The sequence below is a fragment of the Arvicanthis niloticus genome, chromosome 22 (genome assembly GCF_011762505.2).
Source record: "Arvicanthis niloticus isolate mArvNil1 chromosome 22, mArvNil1.pat.X, whole genome shotgun sequence".
Taxonomy (NCBI): domain Eukaryota; kingdom Metazoa; phylum Chordata; class Mammalia; order Rodentia; family Muridae; genus Arvicanthis; species Arvicanthis niloticus.
In genome coordinates, this window is record NC_133429.1 from 33,076,816 (window position 1) to 33,100,373 (window position 23,558).

The 23,558-nt window shown below is 37.8% G+C and overlaps 1 protein-coding gene across 3 annotated transcripts in view; it reads right to left on the reverse strand.

Moving 5' to 3' along the window:
* Positions 1–23,558, reverse strand: part of Zdhhc17 (zDHHC palmitoyltransferase 17) — a 64,396-nt gene that overhangs the window by 3,122 nt on the left and 37,716 nt on the right. Inside the window, exons 4-15 of one of the 3 annotated variants that reach the window (XM_076920194.1) lie at positions 22,120–22,184; positions 21,339–21,460; positions 16,069–16,180; positions 14,783–14,908; positions 10,407–10,549; positions 9,192–9,292; positions 6,025–6,149; positions 5,087–5,149; positions 3,506–3,599; positions 2,451–2,534; positions 1,271–1,428; positions 573–667 (exon numbers count right to left, since the gene is read on the reverse strand). In XM_076920194.1, coding sequence (XP_076776309.1) covers positions 573–667; positions 1,271–1,428; positions 2,451–2,534; positions 3,506–3,599; positions 5,087–5,149; positions 6,025–6,149; positions 9,192–9,292; positions 10,407–10,549; positions 14,783–14,908; positions 16,069–16,083 — 1,004 coding nt within the window. In that variant the 5' untranslated portion in view covers positions 16,084–16,180; positions 21,339–21,460; positions 22,120–22,184. Of the gene's footprint in view, positions 1–572; positions 668–1,270; positions 1,429–2,450; positions 2,535–3,505; positions 3,600–5,086; positions 5,150–6,024; positions 6,150–9,191; positions 9,293–10,406; positions 10,550–14,782; positions 14,909–16,068; positions 16,181–21,338; positions 21,502–22,119; positions 22,185–23,558 lie in introns of all 3 variants that reach the window. The other 2 variants (XM_076920193.1, XM_076920192.1) reach the window with 2 other exon arrangements.

A 23,558-nucleotide genomic window follows, 5' to 3' on the forward strand; every position in this document is an offset into this window, starting at 1 on the left:
TCTTTAATAAAATTAACAGACTATATAAAGAATGTCAGGTGAGCTTAGGGACTTTAAGACTTCAATAACACTTGAAAAGCAGTCCACTTTACACCTTCTATATAATAATCATACCTCTACTATGAGCCTTCCTTTTTATATAAAAGTTTGTTTCTCTCCCAGAGGTATACAATAACTAATCATACTACAGATGTTTGAAGGTCAGTAGTAGCCTTAAAAAAGAACCCTGAACTTGAAATATTTCAAGTAATTATGCACAATTACTTCTAAGCATCGGGAAAGAGGTTAACTTTACAGTATATACTAGGAGTATAACTGTATATTGAGTTAATGTGACGGATTCTACATCATAGTTATGATGAACTGACTAATGTCACTTCCACAAAACCTTAGACTCAATAATAATTAAATCAAGTGTAAGTATAGCTATAAGAAACATCCCGATTTCAGCTGCTGTTCTATAGAAAATACATATACCTAGGAAAAACACATTCCTTTGATATATTTACTAGATATTTTCCTAAGGAAGCATATAACGAAGGAAAATATTACATTCATAAATATATACATACTTGAATGGGCTTTCAATAGATGTTGTTGTAACTTTAAAGTGCTTGTATCTCCTGGCGTTCATTCTTTCATTTGTAGTGATACCTAAACATGTTATCTAAGAAGGAAAAAGCAACCCATTATCCTTTCTGAACATTTAATAGAAACAAAATTCTCTAGCATAGAAAAGTGTAGTGTCCCACAAATGCTCAGACTACTTCACACAGAATCACTGCAACCGTGAAAAGCAACCAATTAACTATGAAAGTGTGCGTACAAACAGGCTGCCGAGCACTGCGCACACACCAACAGACAGTGTGAACACAGCCCACCTCCCCCATGCCTGTAATTTTAGTATTCAAAAAGCTTAGGCAGGAAGACCCCAAATTCAGAGTCGGCCTGGTCTACAAAGGGATACCGTCCCAAGAAAACTGAAGACAAAGAGGCAATCCATAGACTCCTGAATAAATACTTTTATAAACAAGTCAGTCTCATTAAAATAAACACAAAGTTAACAGTCTCACAATGTAAGTTCACGTATGTCCCACTGCAAATACCCAAGTAAAGAAGAAAAGTTCTGAAACTAGAATATGAAAGAAGAGAGGCAAAAAGAAAAAGCAAATAAAAAATAAAACTGCTCCTTAACAAGCCAGAGGGGATGGAAAGACAAGTTCTGCAAGTTTTACTGTTACCATATTAAGGAAAAAGCACTTGCACATACCTGGTACATCTGACACATGAGTAACACGGCCACCCACATGAAATGAAAGACACTGTTCAGAAACATCCAAAACATCCAAGGGGAGCATGTGGCAATCTGAGTGATGTATGTCCAAAACCCATCCTTTGTGTAACTGGTCTCACAGTGAAGTCCCCAGTCTAAAGTCGAAGACAAGTGCCACATTTACTCTTCTAGTCACCTCAGGCGTACACTGACAACAGTCTAGATTTATCTCATCATATAAACAGCAATTGTTTCTCTAATCTTAATAATCTATAATACATCAATAAAAACGTACCAGAGCAAAAACTGAGAAAATGGCTGCCAAACTTAAAAAACATTCCTGTCTTATGTGAATAAACAGTATTAGGCTGCTATTTCATGTTCCCGGTACTGGAGAAACAGAAATGATACAAGGCAACTTGTAAGGAGGGACTTGCTAACACAGCAGTGCTATAACTGAGTAACACTGGATTACAGTGAATAACAAGGATATTCCTGACGTCTGCGGGTAGGAAGTGCTCCTTGTTAGGTATGTTGGTCTAGAAATCAGGTGGCGTTCCTGGACCACATCTTTTTCTCTTTGAGGATTGCATTTATTATTGTTCTTTTATTTATTGCTATCTTTATGTTTCCATGCCCAGAATCACAGGAAGCAGCATCTCCCTCTAACTCTTAAGGCATTAAGCCCATTGATAAACAAGTGACAATTTACCTTTAAACAGTAACTTCTGAAACCCGCAACCACTGCCCAGCAGGCAGTACTTGATGCCACATTTTGCGGAATATTTTAAGTTTATGCAAACTTAATGGTTAGTTTGTTTTCTCAACTGTTTGGTGGGAAAGAGGAGCTAGCACAGTCACTGGATCCACACTGGCCAGTAGAGCAAGCATGTGACTATGAAATTGAGTGTATTTGACCCAGAAACTTTTCAAAGCTTATTAAACCAACAAAGAATGTTCATATTGGAAGGGGCCTCACTGACCATTGTTTGCTTGTACTAGACACTGAATACATCTGATAAATAGGTTACCTTACTTTTTTCCTTTACATTTCATTAGATGCCCCAAACAATAAATTTTTTGTTAAAAGATTTTTATTACATTAATTTGTTAACACAATAAATGTTAAGTATATAAACATTTATGTTTTAAGAAGGCAGAAACTAATTGTACTCACAAGAGACACAACCATAAATCATCCAGCAGATCATAAAAAGCAAGAAGAATAGGTAGCCCATAAAGTATCTATGGTTGCCTGCACCTAAAACAACACAGAAGCAAGTGTTTTCAGCTAAGAGAAAAACAACTGGTCACACCTCACCAGGAATGCATGAGGGCGTGGTGTGACAGAAGTAATCATATACATTACTTAGTTTGTAAAAACGGTTTGAGGAAGTTGTTGTAATAACAGTTTTAAAATAAGAATACACTCGTGATGAGCAATGATGAAGGAAAGGGAGTCCCCAAAAGAACATAAAACCTAACTGTGATAAAACCTAACTGTGGCTTTTTTTTTTTTTTTTTGGTTTTTTGAGACAGGGTTTCTCTGTGTAAGCCTGGTTGTCCTGGAACTCACTCTGTAGACCAGGCTGGCCTCAAACTCAGAAATCCATCTGCCTCTGCCTCCCAAGTGCTGGGATTGAAGGTGCGCACCACCACTGCTCGACCTCAACCCCACTCTTTAGGTAGGAGGGTCCCATTAAGCCTTCCCACCTTCCTTGTATAACCCTTGCAATGGAGATTTCCAAGAGCTGCTTTCCCAGGCCATGCAGTCTTTGTAAGCATTTCCTCTGCATCAGCGCGTCCACCTGAGGCTGCTTTCAGGTGGCTAACATCAGCTCTCAGAGTGTACACTAGCACTGACCCCAGCTGTCCTCCTTCCCTGCCTCTGCACAGCTTCTCACATACTACGATTGCTTTACTCTCTCCACTTAATGCTTAAATAGTATTTGCCTCATCAGATGAATTTTCTTCTTACTCGATGGAGAAAGGAGGACAAAGCAGACATCAGACAGAATGCACAGTGAAACAATTAGACTCTTCAGACTGCTTTCACACACACCCCATACACGGACATGCACTCAGTGAGTTGCTATACAGACAACCAGAAGTGAATTTAGGAAGCATGGGGGGGGGTGTAAGGATGAACTATCTATTTAAATACTGTACTTCATTAGTTACCTGAAGTAATTTAAACTAACAGCACACTTAGAGGTCGCTAAGGTAACTTACCTACACAGTTACCCACCCATGGGCAATGGTGATCAAATTTCGCTATACAGCGGTTGCACACACCACAGTGTTTGGACCTCACGGGCTTCCGAATCTAATGATAGACAGTGAAGTATTATAAAGATACTGTATGTAAGAAAGTAAAAGCTGAAATTGTCAAAATACAACTGAAAAGACAGTACTATATTTTTGGGAGTTATATCAACATTTCCAAACCAAGAAAACCCAACAAAATTACTGTCAATTTGTTCAAAACAAAAACTATAGCAACAAAGAGTGCTCCATAATATGAAATCTTAAAACAGTTTGTTAACAAGAAAGAAAAGAGTGGCCAATGGTGAATGTTACAGAGTAACAACTGAGCTCTGAACACTGTGTCTTCAGTGTACAGGAAGTGGCCTACTGCTGTACTAACTCCCCAAAAGTAAGAAGGAAAGATAATTCTGTTACAATAAATGATTACAAAGTAAATTCACAAGTAATATACTCTCCTGAGGTAGCCAGGACAAGGTAGCCTGTAGCTCTTAATCCCAACAAGCATGGTCCGTGGACTGAGGAAAAGGATGCGCTCCTCCCCCCACAGCTGTGAGGAAATCTACTAAGGGGGCCCAGGGTGCATCAAAGCCTCCCCACTTGGAGCACTTGGTTATAGTCTCCTTTAGGTAACACCACTTAAAAAGAATCTGAGCAACTTGCCAAAACCAAAACAAAACATAACAAAACAACACAACAACAACAAAAAAAACCTAGTTTAATGAAGAACATGGAGGCGGGTAGCTGTCTTCTGTCAGGTGGGAATGCCCTTTTCTGACAGAAAATGAAAAGGCACAAACATTCTAATCATAAATGGAGAACTAAGCTGTCTAAACCTTCCCACAATCCTAAGTTATATCAATTATTTTATTTATTTACTATTATGTACTAATAACAAGACATTAGTTTACCTGCATGATATAATTTAAATGCTTTTAACTTGATGTATGATTTCGGGAATTTTAACATTTGTGGCAATGCTTATAGTATTTTCACAAATATATAAAAAATTAAGTTTAAAATGTCTATCATAAGGTAACTAGTTGACTTCATAAACACTACTTTCAAGTTTTAATGTATGACTTTATTGAAAAGAACCACTTTTCAGTTTAATGAGGAGATAGTACTCCAAGTTGCACAGACACTTCAGACAAACATTCAAAGTGTACTTAAGATTATCTGTCTGAAAAATAATCTATGGAATTTTCACACTGTGACTTTTAAACTCAGAAAAAAAAAAAAAAAAAACTTCAACCGTAGCTAGACCGTCTGCTGTTAAGTAGTTGTGGGTTTCACTGCGCCACATTTTGAAGGATAAAGAAGATGAGCACGGGTATGAGGGGGACTCTGATGTGCAGTCGGGGTCTGCTACTGGGAACAGACACAGCCCAGATGTAGGCACCCCTCACGGCTTCACCCTCTACCCAGGCTACAGGATGTGTGGCGTGCGCACAGGGCGTAAGGCTCTCCCCATACCCAATACTCCCTCTACGCTGTGACGCTGTCAACAGGAAGAAGAGAAAAGAAAGAAAAGACAGTGACTATTACCAAGCAGGTACTGCAGAATATACTAAGGTCCAGACTTCCAGTCTCTGCAAGTTCAACTATTGTCTGTGGATTTAAAAACCAAAAACATTTTTTTACTCAAAACTGAATAATGCTCACCAATTCTTTTATTATTACTAGGAATCAATAAATATGCCATTCTTCTCAACCTTGTTAAGTTCAAATGAGACCAACTGACTGACTGGCCTTTGCTATTTCATCACTGTGTAACCACTGAAGAATGTCAGCACAGCAGTTTCTATGCAGTCGACTCAGAAAGGGAGGACAGCACAGAATTTGCTAACATCAGTTAACTATGGACAAAAATGATTCAATAAGATGTGTTTCCTTTTTAAAAGAGCTTTCTGGTTTCATTTTCTTTTAGTTTCTTGAGAGAGTCTCCCATAACTCAGACAGGTCTGCTTCCTGGTCCTCCTGCCACTGCCTCCCGAGGGCCAAGATCACATGCAGTATTTCAGCTAAACAGTTCTTAAAAAATCTGAAATACCCAGTCCAGTTCCCTATTGACAGAAAACTTGACATACATTTAGCTAGCCTCAAGACCATGTCAAAAGAAAATGATGCCTATGCCAGTCATATCTAGTACTTTGGCTAGTGGAGTGGGGTATCTGTACTATCAGTTGACTGAGTTTCTAGTTTAATGGATAACTTAACATCTGTGCCCTTGGGGTGGGTGTTAAAGAGACATTTCGGATATAACATTCACTTCTGGAAACCACCAGAGCATCTTTGGTAAAGGAAAGGGGTGTTAGTCACACAATGGAAAGCCTGGCATCACAAGGACACCAGGCTGAACACCACATAAAATATGGGTGAGCACAATTCTGCTTAAGTTGTCACCAAGTCTAAGAGTTTCTGCCTTTATCTGACTCTCTGCTGTAAATATTGAGAAACTGCCAGTTAACTGGGCATATCACCACCTTTTTCTTTTGTTCTTCTGTAGCTTTAATAATCCCTGGATCTGATTTCCAAGACTTCCCAAAATTGTAGAAAAGAGCAACACTGTTGGCAAGGAAGGGGAGGTGGATGAATAGGAAGTTGAGATGTGTCCAAGTTAAGGAATCCAAGACAGCAGTGATAAACCAGCTTTTATAGAGGGTTATCGTCCAGATGCTCTTACCACACAAGAATTCTATCGACCAAAAGAGTAAGTTTTCTAAATCCGATTATACTTTCCCATAATATTCATACCTAAGTACAAAAGGAAAAAATATGACTCTCTATTAATTCATAACACCTTATATAATACTTTGAAAGTCAGCAAATATTAAAAAACTCAGCTTTTAACAAAATGAATTTATTTTCACATTCAACGTTAGACACATACTTTTCTTCTTGCACCAAGAATTTTATATATTATATAAATATGAACAGGTACCAAACTCTTCAGATATCTGCTATGACTAGCCTTAACTGTCTACTTGACATAACCTAGACTCATCGGGGAGTTGTCTCAGTGGGGATATGGTTAGACCTAGCTCAGGCTGAGAAGAACTGTCCCCTAGCTGGGGTCCTGAACAGTGTAGGGTAAGACTATCAAGCTGAGTACAAGCAAAGAAGCAGGTAAACACATTAACTTTAGAAAACATTTTTAAACTTTCCTAAAATAGCAAGGTTTACAACAAATGCATGAGGCATTTATAAATATAAAAGAAACTATGAAAAATATTGCTAACGTAATACAGCCCTGAATAGAGAATATCTGGTTGACTCAATAGCAATTTTAAGATATGATATGGAGATAATTAATACACAAAAATGCTGAACGATGACATGAACATGACCTGCTTATGTGCTTCATGAAGGACAGTTATAAAAAAGACAACTTGAATGAGATAATCCTACGTGTGTGATTACTATCTGAACACTGAACAACCACATCAAATACAAAAAAAGCACAAAAGGGAATCGTTTCAGCACCTGCTAAGCAATCCCAGCACACATTCCTTGGTGACACACTGACCTAATCCCATCCTCGGTGACACACTGACCACTGCACCAGCACTAAGAAAAAAAATACACTGCCAATTCTTCTGGAAAAAAGCATTATTTTAGTCTTTTAACTATGAGCGTCAACACACACACATACGCGCATGCACACACACATTGGTGGGTATAAACAGCCAGATCAGATGGTGAAGTGGTATTATCCAGACACCAAAGCAGACAGGAAAACACAACAATTACTCTAAAGCCGATCAGAGAAAACATCAAAGTTTGAGTAAGTTCACTTCAGATAATCATAGAAAAGATGAAAGATGAACAGTAATGCCTTAACAATTACACCAGCATACTTTCGAGAAAAATCAAAGGAGAAAAGTTCACAGCAGCCACAAGGCAAAGAATCCAGTCTTAAAGACAAACAAAACTCACAAACAAAATGAAATGCTGCAGTATTCATTTAAGCGGGCCGGTGAGATGGCTCAGCAGTAAAGGGAAGGACACATACTGTGCAAGCACGACCACCTGAGTCCCACCCACAGAACCTGTGTGGAGAAGAGAACCAACTCCCACTGAGCGCCTCTGACCCGACAGACCAGGTACCATGGCAGGAACATACCACACCATACACAATAGTAATAATAAAAAATGAAATATAAATCCACCAAATAGAAATTTAGGGCTAAGGCATAATAAGATAGATAAATGGGTGCTTCTAGAAATAAGAAAACCGAGACCAAGAAATCGATACTCAACAACCTATCGACACCCTATTGGGTGTGCACTTACACCTGTATGCTTATAAGATTCATTTCTAAAGGTCAGCCTTACGACGCTCAGAAGAAAATGATCTTTTTTAGAAGAAGAAAACAAAAATAAAATGCTGATGTAAAAAAAGGTATCAGTGCTTTTGACTTTGCGTTATTACACACCGATGCTAGGGTTGAACGGATTCAAGAGAAACCCAAAGCAAAGTCCACACAGCAATGCCTGGAGACCGGCAACACACGGCTGACTACACATAAGAACACACTGGAAAACCCAACACAACTCTTCTCCCCAGTTGTGTTTCCGCAATGACAGAACAACCTGAAGAACCTGAACACTTGGTCTTATGCGCAGAATGTGCTGGAGAAGCACAGAGCGTTGCTTTCTAACCTGCTGCTATTACAAAAAGTAAAGGAACGAATGATGAAGTTAAAGGAAAAACAGCAGCACGGGCCTTCAGTCCAAGGTGCTTGGAAGCTGAGGCAGGAGTCCCTTGATGACAGAATTCTACCACAGGTTAGATTACAAGATAAGGCTCTCTCAAAACCTAATAAGCCAGATGGTGTGGTAAACAGGTTTGTGTGTAATTACAGTTCCAAACTATACTGTTTTTAAAAAGTAATTTTTATACTGGGTGTGGTGGCACATGCCTTTAAGCCCAGCATCTGGGAGGGAGAGGCAGGTGAATCTGTATGGGTTTGAGGCCAGCCTGGTTCACAGTGTGAGTCCCAGGACAGTCAAGGTTATTTAGAGAGATCCTGTTTTAAAAAAAAAAAAAAAAAAAAAAAAAAAAAGAATTTTATGTCAATAATTTGGTAATGTATGAAGTGTATCCTTGATACAGTAATTGTACTTTTTAAAAATGAAGTAAAAGATATTCAGTAAAGACTAAGTAAAAAAAAAAATTAAGATTAATAAAGTTCCTAACACTTGGGAAGCTGAAGCAGGAGGATTGCTGTGAATTTAACATAAGTTTGTAGTATATAACAAGACCCTATTGCAAATGAGAGCGTGAAGAGGCGGGGTGAAGACAAAGGTCTTCAGAAGAGTTGGACACTACAAACATGAACATACCTTTCTGACAATGTCTCAAAGACTTCAACAGCTTTCAATCCCACCTTTACCAAGGACCAACTATATTATATAGCCTTGGGCTCAACAAAATGAAGTAACACTAGCTTACAAGACATAGGTGATTTTTAAAATTAGTACTGCTGAATTAGTGTTTGGGTTGTTACAGTTTAAAAACACTGCACTAGGTATAAAGTGCACACATTATCTACATCAGCACACACGTTCCTGGACGCAGCTCACGCCTAACGTCGCGTCAGCTGCTCGAGTCATACTGCGCCAAATACATTTTCACAACAAAGGATATCATTCCAAAACCAAAAGAACCATGTCACATACATCCAGAATTTGGTTGCCAAATATATCCCAAGGGGCAATGCACTGTGCATTGAATGATCAAAAAAGGACCTGTAAAACACAGATTTTATAAAATGTAAGTGGTATATTTCATTACAAAATGAATACTGAGATTAGAGTCACGAAAGTCGAAAATATTTAAACACTGGGATTGTTTTTACAGTACTGAGTTCATCGAGATCCTCTGGCCTACCAAGAACTAAACTATATTCCACATACTCTGCAACTTTAGAATTTCAGTGTATTCCAACTTGTTGAAACCAGTAATTGACTGCAGTGTACAGCAACTTCATCATGGAGCACATTATTTAAGAACGTTACGATTCTGGCAAGTAAGACAAGACAATCTCATCATTCCTGACCTGCCCAGTTGAGTTACGGTATGGACACGTATTTTCAAGTAAAATGAACTGGCTGATTCAGTGTAACTTCAGGCTTGCGTTTGTAATAGTTAACTTTAGGAAGAAATACCAATGAATCTCATTGATACAAACAGGACCCTTTATCCATGTAGACCAAGTAGCCTTGATGATTTCCTATTTACTATTTAATAACCTGTCAGAGCTCCCAGAAACACTACAGAGATGAATCACCCAGAAGTCACCCCTTCCCTTCTTAGAACTAACATCAGCGTATGACGAGTTATTCTTGTGTGAACTATTTCCAAAGTCTTTCTAAATTCCCAGTGAAAATAAGATTCTTAAAGAAGGCGCGGTAAATAGAAAGCCATGGATCACAGGCACCTTCCTAGGACTGTTGAACCAGGCAACATTTAGGGCAAAAAAGACTCAACAAGAAAGAAAATGGTCGGTGCTTAAAGCAATAGGAAAGGCCTGCTCTGTGGCTGTGCAGACCACAGTCACTCTGCTGATAAGCCAGAACTGTTAGTTATCTATAACCAATCCTACAGAAAGGTAAGCAGAATACAGTAATACATCACATTTACAGTTCAACAAACTCAAGTTCACTTCTTTTAGCTTCAAAAATCACATGCTAGACTTTTGTCATTAAGGAACTTTTTGAATAATTTTAATAAATGCTTAAAAACCAATTTCACAATATTATCAAAACAGACAATATTCTAAACATATAAAACATTAATTTGACATAGTAGGGTACAAATTATGTTCTTTCATAAAATTAAAGTTAAAAAGAACACACTTACTTGGAAAGAAATTGTACTGTAGCCCAAACGCCACCATACATTAACCCTTTAATGAGCCAAGAATCAATGTTTAGGTCTGCTATAAACCCAACCAGCCAAATCACTAGGAATGGAGTTCCTAGCATGACTTTCTGCCGAAATTCCTATAAACAAAACAACACAAATGTTACAAAGCTTTTGCATGTTTCAAATGATCTCAATCTTAACCACTGCTATCTTTATAAAAGTATGTAACCAAAAGTAACATTCATTCATTCAAATCTGCCTAGGATGTTTAGGTACTACACAAAACTCAACATTTAAAAGGAATTTGTTAAGGCAGTAGAAATTGTGAAGTTGAAATTTTGGGAGTGAGTTCTACCCAGCCAGACATAAAAACATAGCTCAACACCTCGTTTTAGTAGAGGACCTGCTAACAAGGACAATCATAATGACTTTATCACATAGTAGACAGCTAAAGATGCTTAAATTGGAGAAGACATATATACCAACAGTCTATTAAAACTGTAAAATGAAAGAATAAAACCAAGGCCAGTAAGATGGTTCAATGGGTAAACATGCTTGCCACACAAAGCTGACCACTGAGTCTGAGCCCTGAAACCCACAGTGAAGGGAAGGACTGAGGACCCAAAGCTTGTCCTCTAACCTCGACATGTGTACCCTTATCTGTAAAGATGAGTGCAAATGCATGCATGTACACACACACACACACACACACACACACACACACACACACACACACAGAGAACAACAAACAAGTAAACAGACAAACATCAAATGAATCCTCAGGGCTTCCCAGCCCACAGTGATCAGCACTCTAGAGACGCTTCTGTGCAGTCGGTACACTGTGCTGGTTGTCAGAATCCACACTTGTAATGTACAAACTCACACACCTCTCTGTAATACCTATCACAACTGTATCTTCACAGCAGCAATGAGCAGTACCTGTGGTCTTCTTTACAGACTAGCTCTTCACAAACCTCAGTATCTTGCCCGAATCATCTTAGGTGACAAAAGTACATCCACATACTTAGCTGTGGTTTTCTTGTCTTGTTTTGTTTTAGTTTCATGGTATAACCCAGGCTGGCCTCAACCTCACAGAGATCTGCCTGCCTCTACCTCCTGGGTACTGGGATTAAATGTATATGCCACCACACATGGCTTCTATCTGATCTAACTTTCATGGTATATATATATCACAGTCTGTTTAATCATTTACCTATTAAGGAACATCAAAACATTTACAACTCGGAATTATGAATAAAGATGCAATAAATAGTGGCATATAGATTTCTATGACCTTAGGTTATCATGCCTCTGAGATAAATGCAATTCTGCACTATACAAATCACAAGTTGCTTTTCATATTAATTTACAATCCCACCAGCAAACATTTGAGGAATCCAGTCTTTGTGCATCATCGGATGTCTTTAGACTTCATCCTTTCTCTGTGTGTATGCATGTATACCATCTTGCCACGTAGCCCACGATGACCTGAAAGTTGAGATCCCCCTGCCGTAGCCTCCCAGGTCCTGAACTGCAGGCGTACATTACCAGACTCATTTAGCCCACTTTAAAATGGGATTCTTGGACAAATCTTCACTGTTGAGTTTTATTAACAGTTCTTTCTACAGTCTGTATGTTTGTCTTTTGTTTTACATATGACTTGTTAGTAGTATCTTCTAGTTTGTAGCTTGTTGATAATTTTTTATTTTCTTAATAGGTTTTTAATCCAAGTTCTTATAAGCAGTCCCAATAAACTCACTGGGTCACCAAACTAACTTGGAATTTTTTCTTTGGTCTCCTGGGTTATCTGGGTTAAATCCAAAAGTGTTCACATTTCTCCATAAAACATTATACAGCATGTTCAAAATGAGTAGTCTATATTAGTCTATCTTCATATATCTAAACTTTAAAAGGACTACTAAAGATTTTCCTCCAATTGATCATCACACAGTTCACTCACTGAACCATAAGCCTGCCTGCTTAAAATCCTCTATCTCCAGGGCCTGGCTCTGAAAATGGCTCCGCTGGTAAAGTGCCTGCTAGACAAGCATGAGGACCTGAGTTCAATCCCCAGAATCTACATTTAAAAAAAGCCAAGTGTGGTCAGATAAGCCTGTGGTCCCAGCACTGAGTGAAAACAAGAGGATCTGTTGAGCTAATTATCCACCACCCAGTCTAGCCAAATCTGAGAGCTCCGGATTAAATGAGAGACACCATCTCAAAATAATGATGATGGTGATGGTGGTGATGATGATGATGCAACTGAAGAAGGCATCTGCTATCAATCTATGGCGTTTCCATGCTGCACATGCTTTGTGCATTCCTCTTCATGCACGTATATGCATGTGCACACACACTGAAAATATCCTAACTTTCAAAATCTCAGTAGTTTTAAGATTGTTTCTGAAGATCCAAGCTCCCTCTGAGTCTGTCTACTCCCACTACCCAATGGTATCCTCCCTTGAGCTGACTTTTTAAAGTACAGTGCTAGTGAAGCCTGGGTGTCAGCACTGTCTTGTTTAGTTTTTCTATCCACCTCAAACACAGCACACACTTCAAAGGGCTGGCAAACAAAACAATGTTCATAACTGAAAAGTTTCTATGTGCAGTGGAACAAAAAGAGTTCATATAATCGTGGTACTTAATGTCACAAAGCGCTCAATTATCGTGTCTTTTCCTCCAGTATCCTTTTTTAAAAAACAGGTTAGCATATACCTTTTACTCCTAGCACTTGAAAGGCAGGTGTCTGTGAGTTCAAATGCCTGACATACATAAGCAGTTCCAGACTACAGAGAAACAAACTCTGACATGTTTAAAGCTACTGAAGGGAAACCACAGAACTCTGTTTCTAAGCTGAAGCCACTGGAAGACACACACTGGTGCACTGGAATGACGGGGTTGTGGAACATGGCCCACCCACCCAGCTTGCATGGGGTTCTAGGGACCCGGCCTCCAGGCCTCACGCTTGTTGCTTGTGAGACAAGGACTCTACTTGCTGTGTCGTCTCTGTGGCCCCCAAGGCTCTTTCTCTCTCATTTTTAGGACTTCCTTTTAATTTTTAATTGTTTGAAATATTGGAGAGGAAGCAAATAACTGAGGTGTGTCTGAGGGCCAGAGGGGCAGGGATTACAGGGAGCTGTGAGGTGCCCTACACGGCTGCTAGAACAGAAAGAACCCAGGTCCTCTATTAGAACATCGTGTATTCTTAACCACAGAGCCATCTCTCCAGCCCCCAAAGCTCTCTTTTACAGAGAAACAATACCCAAATATATAACCTCAAATATATTAATAAAATTAAATTTATATATTAATATATTATCTTTAAATTAAGAACCAATTTTCATCTGACACTATAGAAAAAATAAAAGTTTGGAATATTCAGCAAAGTCAGATTATGGAACCTTCTAGAATAAGTCAAATTCCTTACTACAGACTAGTTAGTATAAAAGAACACCTGTACAAGTTCACAAACTTCACATGTAGCTATTCTGGCATCCATGTGAAGAACCAGGGACTCTCCACTCAGTAAGGACATCTGCATCCTTACAAAGAAATGAGCTGCTGCTGCCTTCAAGGACATCACACTTTATTTCTGTCACACTCCTAAATGGATTAATATCAACGTCTATGATTTTAGTATTGCCATCAGTAAAGCTTAAGTACTCAATTTTTCTATTAAAAATAAGAAAGAACAACTTAATATCACTCAAGTTGTGATTACTCTCAAGCTAAAATATATAGTGTTATTTTTTATGTAAGCATATATATTTTTAAATGCCAGTTAAATAATATCTTCCTTTTTTAGTGGAAATAATGTTTTCTAAGGAACGTAGACTCTGCATTTGGGGAAATGTTTTAAGTTTCAGAATCCTATTATAAGTAATCAGTTAAGCCAACAGCCATAAATTTTTAAAACTAAAGGTTCATGGGAGAAAATGGACTTTCTACGAAACCGACAAAAATGGAAGCTTTCTCTCTAAAAGTTATAATACATCAAGAAGAATAAAAAGCTCAATCAAATAGAGCTATAGTACTTGGTTTAGAAAAACTCACATTAAGACTAAGATGGCTCACAATTCATTATTACATCAACAAATGCCCGTGAAATGCTTTTATCTACTAAAGACCAGTTAGGTGGGACTTACGTTATGCATCAACTGAGATTTAAACCCACGTATGTGCATCCATCTTCCTTACATGTCAAACACAGACCATAAATAATTCTAAGAAACTGTGTTAAATACTCTCATCTTATTTTGGATGAAATGATACTTTAAACATACAATGAGAAATGCGAACCTTAAGGCATGTGAATATTTGTGCAAAGTAAATTACAACTGCAGGCTGAAAGCCTCTCAGCGCCGAGTTACCTTGTCAGCCTTCAGCTTTCTAAGGAAGGGTGGGTTGTCGTACCCTTTTGCTTGCCTTGCCTCCTGCAAATGGTTGATCATCCACACATTTTTTCTTTGCTTTGCCAAATCAAGTGCTGATTCACCCTGATAAAGTAAATACAAAAAACTCACATGAAAAATACAACTAATATTTTCACTAATAACTTTTAAAGAAACTCCATAAAAATAAATTGACTATATAAATTCATCAACAATGATTTCTTACATTGAGTAAAATCAATTTAAAAAACTAAATTATTACATACCTGTTATCATTCCCATTCAAAACACAAAAAGAAAGTACATTTTCTCATCTTATACTCTAGATTCTATTTTTGCTTGTATTTTTGACAAATTAGAGAGCAAATCAAAAAGTAGGTATTTTAGTACCTGCTGGATCAGAGGCTATCATTAAATGTATCAGTTAGTACACACTCCTAACACTGAGTGTGACAAACATGCTAACACTGTACCAAGCTGTCAGAAATCTGTTTTATTTCAGGGATGGTGATCGCCTTAACAAGAGACTAGGGAAGAAAGAAAGAGTCAGCATCTACTTCTACCACTGTACTGGCATTCGACCTACCATGAAGTCACCACCCACACAGAAATCCCCAAAGAGAGCAAGAGAGAGACTGAGAGGAAAGCATTTCATTCAGGTGAGAAGCTATGAGGTCCTTTAACCCTAAAACAAGAACGCCAGGAACACAGTAACACGTCCAGAGACAAGAAATACACAACTCACTCCTAGACGTTCCTTTTCTGCTTTTCCTAATTTAAATCTTCAATTTCTTTTGTAAATTAGACACCTACATTTCCAATCTATTTAATGTCCTCTATTTATCTGACTCTTTAAATAAAAAAGATAAAGCTGCCAAAATGGGAAGAATGATATTCAATTTTTTTTTTTTAAAATAACCACTGAAATTTTACTTCAAAATGCTGGATTAAAAAAAAAACAGAATCCCATTTTGGGGAGAGATAATAATTTATCAAGCATGGAATATACTTTTAAAAACATAAAAATTAAGCATAACACTATTATATAGCAACAAAGAATTATAAACAAACAACAATAATAAAAATTTTCAAAAGCCCAAGCACATTATTAATAGAAAAACCAATGGTATTTAATAAGGAATGGGCTAACCTAGGCGAGCCTTCAACAAATAGGGATATTTTATTTTAGATATTCCTTGCTTATTCCAGAATTTCATCACCTACGTTTTCAGAATCAGCTAATTAATCCAAACTATAAATATTACCTGAATAATAGCCATCCCTTGGGTAACAACTCCCAGAATATCCTGCAGTTGCCTCGCTCGGTCCAGCTCAGCACCCCTTCCACTAGAGGGCCATGTGACACCTAAGGATTGCCTAGACAGAAAGATTGAGGGAGCTTTAAAAAACCTTTCAACTTCTCTAGTCACCTGACTGCATAGTTCTTTTATTCCGATGGTAAAATAAACAAACAATTCCAGAGTTATACTAAAACCAGGGTTTGGAATCAAGTCTATATTGCTTACTCCATGTCATAGCCAAAATAGTCAGTATTACTAACAACAGTAACATCAGCAAGAATCCACATGGAGTATTTATGGACTACGTCACTGGTAGTAAATACAAGAAATTCTTCAGGGTTTTGGTTAAATAACCATGGCTAAGGTGGAAGATCACTTGAAGCTGTGTCTCGGTGGGACTGACTCTCACTGTTAAACCAGGTTAGAGACCATCGAGGTCGGGTGTTCAAGAGCTGATCAACAACTTCGTCTCCAGAGATTCTCACCTCCTTCCAAGAAACTGCAAGAGATCCTTCTGTCTACTGGCATCCCTTGACAGTTTTAGAAAGAACATTCTGGAAATGCTTGGGTAACACTCAGATGAATTGTTCTTCCCAGATTAAATTTCTAACTTTATCTATGAAACTATAACTACAGAATAAGATTCTTAAAATTTAACAAAACCACCATAGTAAAAAAAAAAAAAAAAAAAAAAAAAAAAAAAAAAAAAAAAATTACATAAGCCATAAATTTGTTTTGTTATTCTTAGTACAAAATTACTTTTTTACCCTATGGTTGCTATTTAGCCATAACCTAGGACTGTAAAATTCTCCTGACCCTTATCTTACGAAAGAAAATGATCTCTTCCCCCTCCCACCCCCCCAATGCTGTCACAAGGAGTATTTTAAACAAGTCCATGTCGTCCTGGATCCATCAGTGACCTGATCTAGAGTATTTAGCTACTTCTTATGCTTCCAAATGTAAGTGTTAAGTTATTAAAATAGTCTTCAAAGTAAATTGTCTTATATTGATAGAAAATTTTATTTTATATACTGAAGGACTCTAATTTTTTTCAAATAAGCAATTTGCAGCAAAAGCAATTTTCAGTTAACATAAATTAACCATATTTTTAAAGTAATTATTTGGGGATAGGATCAAATAGCTAAATAATTATAGCAGAGAATGTCTGTTTTATCTTGTCTAAAGAAGATAACTTTTTATACCTTTTAAAATCAAGTCTAGATTTGTAGCCACATTCCACCCTTGGAATTTATTTTTACTTTAAAATTTTTAAAGGTATATTATTTTATTCAATGTGTATTAGTGTTTTGCCTGCATGTATGTATGTGCACCACTTGCATACGTGGTGCCTGCCAGTCAGAAGATGTTAGATTCCTTGAAACTGGAGTTACAGATGGATGAAGCACCATGTAGGTGCTGGGAAATGAACCCAGGTCCTCTGCAAGAGCAACAATGCTCCTAATTAGTAAGCTATCGTCTCTCCAGCCTCTGTAATTCATTTTTAATAAAATAATCTTTCCTAGTACTTAAAATGAAAAATGAAATAATAAATGTTAAAATTATGGACAAAGAATCATGTTGAAGATTTTAAAATAAAATTTCCTTTTCAAAATCTGCAGTAGCCTAATTAGCTTTAAGTGGTACACAGGGGACAGACATCACCTTCACGCTAACTATTATCCAACAGAATGAATCCTATCATCTTCCCCTCAAAAGAGCACTTTCCCTTCAGCACTCACCATCTCAGCACACGTGCAAAGACAAGTGAACTGAACAAAGCTGTGTCACCAGTGATGCTTTCTCTCATTCTCAAACCTACCCTACCTAACAATATTGTAGACGGTCTCTCCAAATCCTCTCAGCCAGCTCCATGCTTGGCTAACTTGGTCCTTCGAAAGCAACAACAAAAACACCAGCCGACTGACTTTCCAGTCTTTCTGCTGTCCTGTCTTAACGATTGCATCACTTCTCCAACCAAAAAAGCGTCTAAATGAAACAGCACATCCTATGGCAGTCTATACAAACCTGTCTGTGTCCTAGACCTTCATAAATAACTAAGCTTCTTATCACGGAGTCTCATTGATCTGGCACCTGTCTCTCAGGTCACTTCTCGATCACTCTACTTCTAAGCCAGCCTCAAATCTGCACTTATAACTCAGCCTTATCTTCCCAGGCCTTGTAAAGTGCAGATTTCTCTATAGAAAAAAAATCTGTTTACCACTTATCTCCACATAACCGATTTCCTTCTCCTCACAACCTCCAAGGAATGAATGCATCACCTCAGAGGAATCCTCACATCACTATCACCTCCTCAGGCTCGTCACTCAATTGATTCTGATTATTCGTTTCTTCACTATTTTATTTCTTCAAGAGAATGTATGTACTGAGACCAACACAAAGCTTAATCTGTCTTGAACATTCAGACAACCTACCAATGAACCAATATTTACTGAATGAATGAAGAAATGGTTTCTATTGAAAGTGGTGAGCACACTTCAAGTATACAGAGAATGCTAGATCCCAATAGAAACAGTATCTCATGCTTACTTTCTATTTTTAATTATATGAAAAGAATATTTAGGAATGAAAATCTTTCTTAGCAAAGTAGACAGAGATATTTTCCCCTCAAAACTGTCAATGTTACATAAGCAAATGAATTTAGACTTAATTTCCTTTAGCTATAATGTTACTCCAGAAGTTATCAAGAGCATTACACCCTCAATCACTGTTTTAGGCTAGAGGATATTTCTACTCAGTGGTAGAATGTTTGCCCAGCATGCATGAAGTCCTGGATTCAGTCTCTAATATGGGAACGGGACTTTTAACAACCAACAGCCAACTTTGAATTTGTGTCAGATAAAATGAAGTTATCAATGAAAAGCTTGTGAGTAGTTTTAAAGGGCATGAATTTAAGTAAAATGTCTATAAGCACACTGAGGGAGGCTGGGTATTTGGCACTGTGGACTCTTCAGGGTATTCTGATCTTCAGGGTACCACACCATTACTATGCCTGAACCCAGAACAGATGGGGGCAAGGGAACTACTGTGAATACTTTCAAGCACCCCCACTCTCACCATTACCTTTCTGCTGAAGCTCATTCTGGACTTTTATGTCTTATCAACATTAAAGGTTTATGCAATGGTTATTGAAGAACACAACTTTTGATTATTTGAAAGATATTAAAAAAATTCAAACATACTGCAAATACTTAAAGATCATGACTGAAGAAACCTGTCCTAAGGTTTTATATGAATACAGCACTGGTTCAAGCTAGGAAACTGTTTAGCCATCTTGCTTTCATAACCGTTTGGTACACTGTAGTCCAAATATGTTAATATAGCAATTAAGACAAAGCAAACTAATTCCTTGCTGTACTGAAATTGGTTCTATTTTCTTTCAATGATATAAAAAATATCTTGAAATGTATTTCTAGTTCATGACCCTTAAGACTGGGACTCTGAAGGTCAGAGAGTGAGATGGAAAGGAATGCAGGTGATAAACAGAACACTCCAGTCACCCTTGCCTAAAGGGTGGTCGGCTTAGTCACACATCACCCGTAGTCTCTTGTCCCGAGCTCAGCAGAGTTTACTAATGCCAGTGTCAAGAATTTTCAGAGCATTCCCTTTAAATCTTTTGCAAAGGCAAACATTAATCTATCATTTCTGAAGTAGCAGAATGGTATCCTGGCTACCATAAATGCCAGCTTGGGTAAAACTAAAGACTGCAAATCTTCATTTTTTTAGCCTATAGTAATTAGTAAACGCCAGTCACTACAGTACACCAGGTTTCCTCTTTCCAAGTGTTTAGTGGACCATTCTAATCATCCTGGGTAGGAACAAGACTTAAAAGTTAAAAAATAGAAAGAAAACACATGATTTTTAAATCAATTTTATAGTTTATAACATTTAAACTAAACTCAAAATTTGAAATTAGGCTAGTTTCTAAAAGTTCACTAAGCTATGAAATAAAAGTTTAAAAAAAAAAAAAAACAACCCACAGCCCAACCCATTTTTAACAATCTAACCTTCTCTTCTTAAAGTAAACAAATAAAGGAAAATTTTGTCATTAGAACATAAAGAGATGCCTTGATCCAGCAAGATACCTACTTTTTGATTGGCTATTTCAGGTTAGTATATACTTAAACTCCCTTTACATTAATTAGCATGTATCCTTTAGGCTTTTATAAACACGGGTCAGAACATACTACCAATCACAGCTAATCCTTAAAGATGTTTATCCAAAGACCGTGATTCCTGACAGTATTTGCAGTCGTTCAGATTACTGCTACAGGGCCTAAGCCTCTGAAAACGCAGATTAATCAAAAACTTGACATTACCAATAGAACAATTTTTTTTGGCCACTTATTGATGTGTCTGTGTGAGTGCATTAGTACCACGGACCATGTGGCAGTCAGAGGACAACCTGAAAAAGTCAGTTCTCTCCTTCCACCATGTCCTGGGGGTAGAACTCAGGTTATCAGGGCTTGGCTGCCAGCGCCTTTTGCCCGCTGAGTCACCTTGCCAGTCCCCGAGCAGAATCTTGTACTTGGCGCTTAGATTAATTCTGTATACTTATCCTGGATTACTTCACCATTATTCTATAAACATCATAAAGTGTTTTATCAAAGTTAAAAGTCTTGTTCTTTAAAGAAATAAGCTAGTAAAATGACCAAGTCAAAGCATGACTCCAACAGACTACAGTGCGTTTTCACTACTGCTGTTATTATCCCTGTGCATGGAGGTAGATGCGCAGGAGCACGCTGTGCCGTGGCCCGCATGTGGTCAGAGGACCCGGGAGAGATGGCTCTCTCCTGCCACGTCTTTACACAGATGGGTTCCAGGAGTTGTTCAACTTAGGTTGTCAGCCTTTATGAACAAGTGATGTTACCAGCTGTGCCATTTTACTGACCAGATAGTGTATTTTGTTACTATAAACTTATACACAATGATTTTAAGAAACCAGACAGCTGCTGTCCTTCATTTGTGTAAGTTAGAAGCATGTAATTTCTAAAATCCAGTACAAACTCACTAATAAAAAGGCTACCCACGAACTAAAAACTAACTTAATATTTAAGATGACATTAAATTACCTAAGTTTTAAAAACAAATTATTCTGAAGCAGCAAAGGTTTGAACTAAATAATAGTTTCTTCTAGTTATCAGTCTTCAGAGAAGACCATGTTCCCAGGGCTCATGCTACACCTTCCTTCTCCATCCACAGCACGGCATATTTACCTTGACGTTCTGGGAATCCACGTTCCCTCCAGCTTCCAGAAGAAGACTAATGACTGTGGTGTTCCCTGCTAGGACTGCCCAGTGCAGAGCAGTGTTTTTGTGATACTTGTCACCAAGGTTAACTGAAACATTGAATGTTAAAAGCAATCTAGTTGGATCCACACTGAAAAGGAAAAAAAACAAACAAACAACAACAACAACCCTAATTTCAATAATCGAAATCATTACAGAGACTACACTGACTGTGGCTGTGTTCTCAGTCCATCTCAGAACACATCTAGTCTAGCCTCGCTCCTGCTATAGTCAGTAATTAAGCAATGTTCCAACATGACCTGTCATGTATGCACAACCCTGGAGAAGTTAGTATGGTGCTGAGAGACAGCACACTTGGACCTAACTTTCCTATTTTTAATCTGAAAAGCTGTACTATTAACACCTATATATTTAAACAATAAAAAATAATTGTATTTCAATTTAGACTGGTCCAAAAATTATTCAAGACAACTTACAAATGAATACATAAAACTTACAACAGAATCACACGAAAAGGTAATTACTTTAAAAAAAAAAAAAAAAAAAAAAAAGTAACCTCTTCTTCCACTGTGAGAATTAAGATTACTGAGCCAAAGTCCAGAAAGTGAAGCAGGCTGAGTAACTTGTGCTCTGTGCTCGTTAGTCACTGCTGCACAAGGCTCCAAAGCACTGGGCCAGCATCCCGTAATCCCTCCTTTCCACACTGAGTTATGCTGAATGATCTAAGGAGTCCGGAACAATTACATACCTATGTGTTCTATAAGCTGCCCACATTAAAGGTGTCATTCCGTTCTGATCCATCATATCTACATCCTGATAATAAACCAGACAACACAATTTTAAGATCCTAACCAAAATTAGTTGGAAACATCTAATTTATACATTATACAATCTAATACATTACTACTCAGCTGGGAATGCTTTATGCAAGTTTGTCTTGTAACTTTTAACTACAGCTAAGTTCTGCCATTAACTAGCTAAGTGGTTTAGACATTATGTCTTACCCTTCCCTTGTCATGGTTTACATTTAACGACCTTTGCAATTTTTGAATTATCAGTAGTCTTCAAACACTATTGTGACACAATCTTAATTTAGAATAAAAGACAACTTTTACTAATCTGTCACAGAATGAAACTTGACACATGACATTGTTTTACAATATTCACTTTCCAAAACACAACATAGTCCGATTTATACAATCAGTAAAAAAGAAGCAGAAGAGAACTTAGGTGGTACTTCTGTTAATAAAATAGATTAGACAAGCACAATGTGCTGAGTAGGTACATAATTAATGACTAGGTATATAATTAATGTGATTTTATGCTTACTGATGCACACTCAAAAGAGGAAAAAAAAATCAACATCAAGAACTTGAATCCTATGTTTCCTGACAGAAACTGCATTATTTGATGCAGCAGAAAGATGAAATGTGTTTTGTTATTTAAAATCATTCCTCTCAAAAGGTTATTAAAAAAGACAATTATCAGTCAATAAAATTAGCTTCAGAAGTTTGCATCAATTCACATGGCAAGTTTGAATATTTGTGCTGCCTAGTTTTAGGTCAACATGACACACATTAGGGTCATTTCAGAAGGAATGTCAATTGAGAAAATGTCCCCAAACTTGCCTGTGGTACATTTTCTTGAGGGCTGATTTGGGAGGGTTCAGTTCACTGTGGGTGGTGTCACCTTGGGCTGGTGGTCTTGGGTGCTATAAGAAAGCGGTCTGATCAAGACACGAGGAGCAAGCCAGTAAGCAATGCTCTTCCATGGCCTCTGCATCAGCTCCTGCATCCAGGCTCCTCACTTGGGTTCCTGCCCTGACTCCCCTTGACAATGAGCTGTTGCCTGGATGTGTAAGCAAAGTAAAGGCTTTCCTCCCCGAGCTGCTTTTGGTCTTGGTCTTTATCACATCAATAAGAACACTAAAACAAATTGTACCAGGTCATGGAGTACTTGTGACAGACTTGATCGTGTGTTTTTGGGAGGCCTGTGGTGACACTGTACTTGGTGCTGGAATAGGTGTTGACTGCTCAGAGTTGTTCTAACGGAGCTTGGAAAATAAGAATGTTGAAAGAAAGGAAATGATGGAGCCCTGCCTGGCCTCTGAAGTTTCAGAGAGAAATTCTCAGAGTCCCTTAAAGAACCTGCAGGACTGTCAGGAGCCCTCCAGGATAGGCTAAGGCT